The 10506-nt window shown below is 41.7% G+C and overlaps 1 protein-coding gene across 3 annotated transcripts; it reads right to left on the bottom strand.

Moving 5' to 3' along the window:
• Positions 1-1539: 1539 nt before the first annotated feature.
• Positions 1540-9111, bottom strand: TMEM254 (transmembrane protein 254). 3 transcript variants are annotated; one of them, XM_057737082.1, is made up of 4 exons: positions 8955-9111; positions 7707-7810; positions 7459-7518; positions 1540-2470 (listed from the first exon to the last, which is right to left on the bottom strand). In XM_057737082.1, the coding sequence occupies exons 1-4, from the start codon at positions 9042-9044 to the stop codon at positions 2350-2352; spliced, it is 375 nt and encodes a 124-aa protein (XP_057593065.1). In that variant the 5' UTR covers positions 9045-9111; the 3' UTR covers positions 1540-2349. The 3 variants fall into 3 exon arrangements, with proteins under 3 accessions (XP_057593065.1, XP_057593064.1, XP_057593066.1); XM_057737081.1 differs by lacking the exon at positions 8955-9111 and adding an exon at positions 8557-8837 and having other exon boundaries at positions 1542-2470; XM_057737083.1 differs by lacking the exons at positions 1540-2470; positions 8955-9111 and adding exons at positions 2632-4844; positions 8557-8845.
• Between the last annotated feature and the right edge of the window lie 1395 nt (positions 9112-10506).

Below are 10506 nucleotides of genomic sequence, written 5' to 3'. Positions count from 1 at the left end.
GATTTCAGTTTTAGTGACAGTTTATGTTGAGTAATTTTAATTTACTATAAATGTCTGGTGCAATGTTTTGGTACAAGGAAAAAATAAAAGTTCTCTTATGAATGTTTCCCTGAACAGTATTAGTACACCAAAAGTATTTTTCCCTAATCCAACTTTATGCCTTACTATAAACAGAAATGAGGCAGTCCTTATACTCAATCCTGTTCAGAAAGCTTAAGAGTCATCTTAAAATGTTTGTTGATAGAATTCCAAATACAGTATTTTGGGTAGGATTTTCAAGCGTCCACCATGGAATCAGACTCTGGATCTTCATAAGGAGAAATGTGAAGTGATTAGTACACACTCTCACTTGTCCAATCTTGACAGAAAAGGAACCATAATTTCCAATTCGATGTGGACAGGGAGCCTTGCAGAGAGAAGGGTCTCACAGATTTACAAATATATTACTCGGGTGCCCTCGATGTTTTTTTTGCCTGTGCTGATAAGGGAAGGAAAAAATGATATTTACACCCAGGTTGCTCCACTAACAGCTTTAGTTAACAACATTCCAGCGAGGGCCCTGAGCAGCAACATGCTCTAACCTCAAAAGACAGGTTCTCTAGTGTTTCTTTAGTGTTTTCAGGCCCTCCATGTAAATACATACAGGCTCCCAAAAGGCAAGTTGTTTTGCTAAAGAACCTCTTTATACACCCGAAGTATAATCTCTTAAACTCAAGATGTGTTGTAAAACCATGGTTTATAAAACATGTTTGGACTTGGATTGCATGGAGTTGTAAACATGTTGAAGGCAGGAAATAGTGTTAGTTTATAAATCTGGCCTGGTTTTAAGTTGTGAGGTCATTAGTTTTGTTTTTGTTCCATCCATTGCTCTTTGCTTTTTTGTTCTTCCAAACTATACTTGCTCTTGCTATCTTTGGGGTTTTAGTCTGTTTGCCTTCCATGGTTGTTTCCAACTAGATGCCTCTCGGCATTTCTCATCCAAACTCAACATAGACATTCCTCCCACATCACCACTATGACTGCAACACAAGGCTGTCTCTATTTTTGCTTTTCACCTCACAGACTTATTCTAAGCTCCTGGGCTGTGGGGGAGGGAGGGGAGAAACATGAGATCCAGTTAACCTGGCCTTTGTGTGTTACTACACCCCCATGGGATACAGTTTACAGGTCTACAAAATGAATGACCCACACCATTTGTTCACTAAGATCCTTTTTTGCTCTAAGTCATGATAATACCCCAAATAAGATTACAGGATTTTACACTTTTGGCATTTAAAAAGTCAGAGTACTCCTTTCACTTGCTGCATAGACTATATCAAACACTGAATGAAATGTAATGGAAACAAAAGGAGGCCAATCCTACAATGAAAGCAGATGCTCATGTCCACCCACAAGCTGGTGTTTGCAGAGGAGTTAAGTGGACTACAGACAGCTCTAAAAACGGTAAAGAAGAGCATATGTCCTACAGCTAGGGCATTTTGTATTTCTTTATCAGTGAAAAAAAAAAAATCCCTGATACAAAGTTCCAGAATAGTCTATTTGAGAAACAGTAGAATCAAATGTGTGACAATTTCTCAAAACTGACATACAAAAAAAGCATTTGACTGGAGATACAATTCACATTTTATTCAAATTAATACATTTCACTCAGTACTCTGCCATATTATCCTTGGTACCATTAATAACCCCTTAATCACGGGAGAAACAGAGGGAAAGACTGGGATTTATGTGTAGAAATTGATCTCCACCAAAACCAATCCATAGTCCATTATCTTTCATGGTTGTGCTTTTACTTACGGCCTCTTTTTTTGGGGGAAGGGGGCTGTTTCTCATAAATGTTTGCTTAAAACAGATAACATGAGCTACTGTGTTATGGAAGGAAAATAAGGTCTACTCCCTAATGAATGAGAAGGTAAGAGCAAAGATATCCATCCCAACAAGCAAACTTAGTATGTGGCTTAAACCAGATGATAGGGAGAACGCCAATGTAGCCAAGGACCACAAGAAGGTAGCTGGAAGCCCTCTGCCAAATACGTTTGTGTGCAGAACTAGAAAGCTAAAATCTTTTCCTATTATCTACTCAAGTTTAACCAGAGTGGATGAAGGAATAACGAATAACTGGAGAGTCTTAAAACTTTCTAGAAAGTAGAAAGATCAAGTAAACACAGCACCTCCCAAAAGAGGTGAGGCTGAATGTTGAAGTGTAGGGAAAGCTTTTGAATATCTTCTTTTCTTTCCCTAGCAACTTTATATGCTATATATATATATATTTTAATTGAACTATAGTTGGTTTACAATATTATATTAGTTTCAGGTGTACAATATAGTGATCCAATTTTTTTGGATGTCTTAACTTTGTTTCTTGCGTTTTGGTCTATAAGTAACCAAGTAATAGAGAGATGCTATTCCGAAAAGGAATGTCTGTAGGAACCAGAGTAGTTGAGTCCAACTATTCGTGATGCCTTTAGACCTAAAAAAAGAAAAGAAAAATTTATCTACCAGAATTTTAATTTAATTTATTTATTTATTATTTTGGGGGGGGGTACACCAAGTTCAATCATCTGTTTTTATACACATATCCCCGTATTCCCTCCCTCCCTTGACTCCCCCCCCACCCTCCCTGTCCCAGTCCTCTAAGGCATCTTCCATCTCCCTTTGTTATACAACAACTTCCCACTGACTATCTATTTTACAGTTGGTAGTATATATATGTCTGTGCTACTCTCTTGCTTCGTCTCAGCTTCCCCTTCACCCCCTGCCCCCCCAAATCTCGAGTTCTCCAGTCCATTCTCTGCATCTGCGTCCTTGTTCTTGTCACTGAGTTCATCAGTACCATTTTTAGATTCCGTATATGTGAGTTAGCACACAATATTTGTCCTTCTCTTTCTGACTTACTTCACTATGTATGACAGACTGTAGGTCCATCCACCTCATTACATATAGCTCCATCTCATCCCTTTTTATAGCTGAGCAATATTCCATTGCATATATATGCCACATCTTCTTTATCCATTCATTTGTTGATGGGCATTTTGGTTGCTTCCATGTCCTGGCTATTGTAAATAGTGCTGCAGTAAACATTATGGTACATGTTTCTTTTGGGATTATGGTTTTCTTTGGGTATATGCCCAGTAGTGGGATTACTGGATCATATGGTAGTTCTATTTGTAGTTTTTTAAGGAACCTCCAAATTGTTTTCCATAGTTATCCACCAGAATTTTAATGTTATGGTTTCATAGGAGTTACTGTCTTCTAGTTTTTAAAAAATTTATTCCTTCTAATTTCATTGGGTTTATTTTGCACTTCCCTCCAGCTTCTTAACTTGAATGGTTAGTTCATTTATTTTTGTTTTTCTTGTGCATTCAGGATGGTATGTTCTTCCCTGAGAAGCAATCTGGCTAGTGCCTAAGGCATGGTATTATGAACTGTTTCTCACATGACTGTGATGAGCATATAGGGTTAAAAAGCACTGGGATGGCTTCAAAGCAAGTGTTTGAAGACAGACCAGATATAAATCCTAGCTTGACCAACTACCAGCTTGACCTTGGGCAAGTCACTCACTCTCTCTCAGAATCAATTTCCTCATCTGAAAAATAGGAGTAATAGTATTTATCTCACCAAATTTTAAGATTATTTTTGAGATAAGTTACACAAAGTGGTTAGTAAAGGGCCTGACACATAGTATTAATAAATTTCCGTTTATACAGCCATTCAAACTAAACTGCTTAACACCAAGCTCAAAAGAAAATGGCCCAGTTGAAGTGAATGCCTTGCTACAGTCTCATCTGTATATAAATAAGTCTCATGTTGATGACTTTTAAAACAAAATTTAAAAGCAAAAACAATATAATTTTCTACATTAACAGATTAAAGGAGAAAAATTGTATGATCATCTTAATAAATGCGGAAAAAGCATTTGATAAATTTCAACATCCGTTCTTAATACAAGTTCTCAGAAAACTTAGAAAGAGAATGGAACTTCTTTATTTTGATAGAGAAGATCTACACAACTCTAGAAAAAACATGAGGCAGAATGCTGAAAGCTTTCCCTCTGATCAGGAACAAGGCCAGGATGCCTACTATCACCACTTCTAGTCGACACTGGACTGGACGTACCAGCCAGTGCAATGAGGGAAAAAGCATAAATAAAAAGTATACGGAATTGAAACAAAGAAATAAAACTATCTTTACTTCTAGAGACAATTGCATACCTAGAAAATGAAAAGGAGTCTTTTAAATTATTGAATTATTAGATGAACAAATGAACTATTAGAGCTAAGAAATGAATTTATCAAGGTCACTGGATGTGAGGTTAGTAGATAAGAATCAACTGTATTCATACATTCTACCACTGAACAATTAAAAAATGAACTATGTATCAAACTGGGTCAGGATGTACAAGAAATTCATGTTCACGCAGTATTACTTATAAAAGTTTAAAAAAAAACTAGAGGCTTAAAAGTCTGTCAGAAGGAGGGTCTGTTAAATACATTAAGGCACATTTATATAATAGAATACTGTGTACTAATGAAATGAATGAGGTAAATTTATAGATATAAACATGGGAAAATAGGCATAAATGACAATAGCAAAAAACTACAGAGGAGTTTATATTTATGTGTGTGTACACACACACACACACACACACACACCCACCCACACCAGGGTGAGTCAAAAATTATCTACACTCCGGTTATCTTAAAACTTCTGTTGGCCTCACTGTTTTATCGGCATTTTCTGTTCAAGGGTACTGTCTCCCCAGTCACCGCTGTGCAGGTGTGAATGTATTACATCAGTTCATTTGTAACTGTGGTGCGAGCAAAAATGGAGGCCCCACTTGTGATCTGCATGAAAGAAGAGCAACGTGCAGTGATTTATTTTTTGTGGTCTGAGGGTATGCACGTCCGCACACTTCTGCCCACACTGTCAACACTCTGCAAAAACTTCATTTTGAAGTGTTAAAGCATCCTTCCTATAGTCCTGCTCTTGCTCCACTGGATTTTCACCTGTCTGGTCCCCTGAAAGCAGCCCTACGAGGACGAAGATTCACTTCTGATGAAGAAGTGAAGACAGTGGTGCATTCGTGGCTAACAGCTCAGCCTAAAACATTTTTTAATGAGGGAATATGAAAGCTTGTTAACAGATGGACAAAGTGTATTGAATAGCAAGGAGATTATGTCAAAAAATGATGTATTTGTCTTTTCTAAAAGTTAATTAAAATAAATTCTACAGCCAGAGTGAGGATAAATTTTGACTCACTTTATAGTGGCTATAAAGTCAAACATATAGTCCAACCTTATGTCTGAGTAAATGGAATTCATCAATTCCTTTTTATTGCTTGATAGTGGGATGGGGGGGCTACAAGTGTTCTACATGTCTTCATGATTCTTTCACTTAAATGTATTCATTCATTCATAAGCCAAAAGGAATATTCATTTTGATTTACAGTGACCAATGATACACTGCAACACAGCAGACTGTAAAGAAATGATTTTAGGAATATGAGAATTGTGTCTAACCTCTCTATGCCTATTCTCCCACTGCCTTTCAAAAAACTGGGCAGAAGCATGTTAAATTTGAGTCTTTTCGTTTTCATTAGAAGTTCCAAATGCCAATAACAAAATAGGTGTCAAGTATTCCAACAATGTGATCTGGAAGGCTGGACCACACATCTCCAAGCTAAGCTCTCACTGGGAGGCTGAAGAGGCTGTTAGGAAGAGGTACTAGTGCTGCCTTCCTATCACAAGTCAGCCCAAAGAACAGCTTCAACAGAACCACTCAGAGAGCCTGACAAGACTCCCCTGTAACTTGGGGGAGGCTTAATATCTGACTCAGATGTTTAAATACTGGTACACCTTGCCTGATGGGATACATGGCTGCACAGGGAGCTGCACGCACTTGCAGACTTATTCCGCTGGAGGGATAAGGAAGCTGTCATGGTGAGCCTTACAGGTCTTGTGGAAGGGCACTGGCGTGGGTGAGCTTAAAAGTGACCCCGCCCCAGAGGTCTAACTAAAAGGGAAACTGCTGCTCCCCTGCCAACCCCCTATCATAGATCCTAAGAGGAAACTGCAAGTGACATGCTGACTAAGGGGTGAAGGAACCATCGAGGGAACTGCACAAGGGAGATCCCTAGTGATGGGCGGTTTCTCAAAAATCCACCAAGGCCCCTTTGGAGAGAAAGAGTCAACACTGGATATGCAATGTCCATAGCACCCAGCTGCCTGATCACCAGGCAGACCATGCCCTGCTTCCCCTAACTACTCCCAGCACCCCAAGGGGCCACAGGCAGCTGTTGCTAGTCAACAGGGAACAAAGTTAGAATCAGAGGGAAGACATCAACTACAACTGCTTCCCCACAACAGGCTGCTGGGTCCTGGCTAGAGGAGAACAGACCTTTTGAATTAGTTAAAAGTTCATAGTTTTAATAGACAGGACTTGACTGGATAATATCAGATAGTGACTGGAAAATCTATGGACCTGCTTCAGATTTCATCCAGGGCTAGGATGTGAGGCAAACAGTAATCCACAGGGGACTAGAGAGGGGTGAAAAAATAAAGCTGCTTTCTGCTCCTCTCCTAGGAAGTCCAGCTTGTTTGATAAAACAGAAGGTAGAGTAACATAATCTATCTAAATCAGTTAGCAGTTGTCTGGCATAGTGTGAACACAAGAAATATAATTACTTCTGTTATTAAAACATAATAAAGTATCTTATTTTCTACTTTCAGAAGTAATACCACAAAAACAGAGGTGGTAATTAATCTTGACCAGAAGAAAAAAATCAATTGCAAAGCAATCTGGCATTACTATAGCCATCTCTTTAATTACACCATACTTTCTGTGTAAGCTTACATAAAGTCTAAATGTCAAGAGAAGCTTTTTTAGCTCTCTCACACTGTATTATCCTGCACTGGCATCTGATGAGTAGGGTCTAGTCTTGGGACTTTTAGCTTGCAGTGCATCCCCGAATCATCTACAGAGCTTGAAAAAATAACATATTCCTACATCTGAAGCAAGGCCTACTAGATTAGGATCTCTGGGTCTGGAAACCAGACAAGTGAATGCTGAGAAAGCTCCTCAGGTGATTCAGTTGTGAAACTAGGCTGAGAATCACTGGGCTGAGTCCATACAGCTCTTTCTCAAACTAGAAGGCAGCCTCCTAATCTTTTCTTCTAGTTGGGGCTATACAGAGACTTTCGGAAAAAAAAGAAGAAAAATCATCTAAATTAAGTGACTAGATAACTGACTCATAAACACAAATGAAATGAATTCATTTATTAAGTATTTACTGAGTACTCCCTCTGAGTACTGAGCGAGGCTGAGTATTAGGTGTGGGGATTCAACTCTACCCTGAGAGTGTTCTCTGCCTACAAGTGCATGAATTATTTAAATGTAGCTACTCTCAACTTATATTAGATACCAAGAGAGAAGTGACAAAGACCTATTAAAAACACTTACTTGCACAATACAATGGCGTACAAGGACTCTCCCACGTGAATCAGCCAGGCAAGCCAATACCTGAAACAAAAGTCAAGTCTAGTTTCACGTAATGGTTCTCTGCTGATGAAATCTAACACAGGAACGCCCAAAATAAACGTGCTATAACGTGAACTAGCACCGCTCTGAGAAGGCAACCGTGGTCCTTCCGGGTCTGCAGGGACACTGGAGCTGCAGGGTCCACACGCCACTTCGGCAGCTCTCCTTACCAAATGTGCACGATTGTGTGATGATTTTCCAGCAAATACTGAGTGAAGGGGCCCAGCGGCCCTAGGCTCTGATAAGGAATACTCTCAGGCCAGAAGATCATCCACTGAAAGAGAACCAGAAGCACAGAATGCTTACTAGGTCACTGAAATCTATTTTTAACCGAGGCTATGAAATAATCCTGATTCTATAAGAATAAGTAACAGACCGAAGAAACTCTGAACTAAGTCATCTGGGCTTCCGTTCTTGACTTCTATTTGCTAAAAGCGATTTTAGTGGGAGATTTATGCTGAGGAAAATATTTGGTTATCAGACTTCGTGTCCAGGTTAGCTGACTTCTGTTCTTAACGAATTCCACAATTTAGTCCCCAACCTACTCTTATGGGTATCTTTCCTGTATCCTTTAAATGAATTCTGTCTGCCAAACAAAAGTCGCTGCTCCTCTCAATAGAAAGTCTCTGTCTTCCTGATTCCACATCTATGTCAGAACACGTATATCCTCTCTATCCCTTCTCACCAATTAAAATCTACCCATCCTTCAGGTTTATCCCCATCTTCCAAGCAATTCCAAACGCTTCAAACATTCTGCTTTTGGAAGCCCTATCCTGACTTGGCCGGCCTAGAAGTGGCCTCCTGCTTCTTAAGTTCTACTCAGACCTGGCTAAGTCTTGGTAACCATGGGGACGCAAAGGCTGGTACATTTTCAAGCAGAAACCTTACTGGCCTACCGAACTTCCGCTTACGCCAAAATGCAAGCGCCAGACCTCCCCCCGCCCCCCCACCACAGCGCCCCCCCCCGCTTCGGGAGCCTGGCGGGCCAAAACAGAGGCGCCACGCCGCACGACACCTTACCCCGAAATACCCCAGGCCCAGGACCGTGACCAGCGAGGGCAGGGGCCTGGCTGTACGAAAGTAGGACGTAGCAGCCCCACCGTCCTCCGACTTCGCCACCACCATCTTGAAAGAGCTAGACACCGAGTCAAGGGGTGGGGAGTCTTCCCTGCCTTCATTTAGGGAAAGCCTGGGTACCGGTACCTGGGTACCGGTTTCTCAAGCTCTCCACACCGGCGAAAGGCGGGGGCACACAAGTGCGCCTGCGTCTTCTTCCCGGGCCTGGTCCCCCGGATCTTAGCGCGCGAGAGCCCCGAGTGCGCCTGCGCTAGCTCTTCTCGGCCGCAGGTGTGGCCCGTGTACCTCAAGGCAGCACTCTGTCTTCTCGCCTGGCCTTGCCCGGGGCCCGCTGCCCTTACCGTGTAATAGCCAAAGGAGAGGATGATGACGGTGACCCAGAACAGACTACTCCTCTGGAAGTACGTCTCATCTCCTCCTGCCTTCCCCATCGCTGCAGCACGTTGCAGGGAATGCCCCTTCAGCCCCCGCAGTGCTCTGGTTGAAGGCAAGGCAGGGGGCGGGGCCGTGGCAGACGCTCCTCCCTTTTCTCGCTTACGTCCCCCGAGGGAGAAGAGTCTGTGGGCTGAAACTCTGAAAACGAGCCCCCACCTGCTCTGGCCTGGTGGGCTGGTCGTCACCTTGCAGGGGAGACCCCTCTCTGAGTGTCACTTTCCGGGGTTTAAGATAATGGTGTTGGAATAGATGGTGCTTTATGTTCTAATAACGGTGGGTCTAATTTTTGAACTTCAGCTCTGCTATGCTCTGTGGGAAATGAAAAATGAAAAAAAAGAAACCTCAATTAAATAACTTGAGATACTGGAAGGGGGAACTCTCACACCCTGTGACATTAGCAGAGGCTAATAGGGAGAAGATGCCGCTTCTTTCCTGGCAAGGACTCAGCCAAAGAAAATCCATGGACCCTCCCAACTTCCATTTCTTCTTACAAGTGTTCTTCCGTGGCGTGGGAGTGAGGGGTGGGGGGGCTTGCGCTATGGCTCACCATCTTGTTGCAGACCCCAAATTGTAATTCTTTGCTGATTGCAGAATAAACCCATCTTGTTTAGCAGTCTGTTTGTTTCAGGTCAACAGAAATAATGCTCTTCCTCTTCGTTAGTAAAGATGTATGGACGCAAATGGCACAACACTTATGAGCAGGTTCTGTGGAACAGGTGACCTGAGTTTAAGTACTGGCCCTGCCACTAACTTTTTGTGTAAGCTTAGACTGGTTACCAAAGCACATCCGTGCCTTAATTTCTTTATCTGTAAAGTGGGGATATATTGGTTCCTACCTCAGAGCTTTTGGGTGGATTAAATGAGTTAGTACTTGTAATAAAAGTGCTGTAAAACAAAGAATGTTGCCCACCATCCAGTTGTACAAGGATCAAGTCATTAGCTGCTGCAGTTGCTGACCTACAGGACACCCTGAAAGGAATTCAGAATGAAGAATAGGATGACACCCTTGGTGCTTTGGGAAAACAGGCAAAGCAGGCCCTTAGTTGGATATATTTCAGGAAAAAAATTTTATGAACTGGGATTCTTGCATTTTCACATACTTAGAGCACTACAGTCATTAACTGAGATATCTGTGCCTTGTGACTAGCAGTAACCCTCTACTGAGATGTGTGCTTGATTGCACATATTGCTTAGCCAAAATCATATATGCTGGCCTCTCCCCCTACGTCTTCAGAGCTATCTGAGCCTGTCTCTTGGGCTATAGTCCTCAGTAAGGCACTGAATAAATTCAACTCAGCTCTTACAGTGTGCATTTTTCTTGCAGTCAATAGCGCTCACAAAAATGTCTGGCCCATAGTGCTTTATAAGTTTTGGTTATTAATATTACTGAGGCTTTGGCATATGTGCCAGGCCCCTGTGCAAAATGCTGTATCATCAAAGCAAGGGGGGAGGCACATC

This window comes from Hippopotamus amphibius, chromosome 5 (genome assembly GCF_030028045.1).
Source record: "Hippopotamus amphibius kiboko isolate mHipAmp2 chromosome 5, mHipAmp2.hap2, whole genome shotgun sequence".
In the NCBI taxonomy this organism is placed as follows: Eukaryota; Metazoa; Chordata; class Mammalia; order Artiodactyla; family Hippopotamidae; genus Hippopotamus; species Hippopotamus amphibius.
This window is presented reverse-complemented; position numbering and strand designations above follow the sequence as displayed.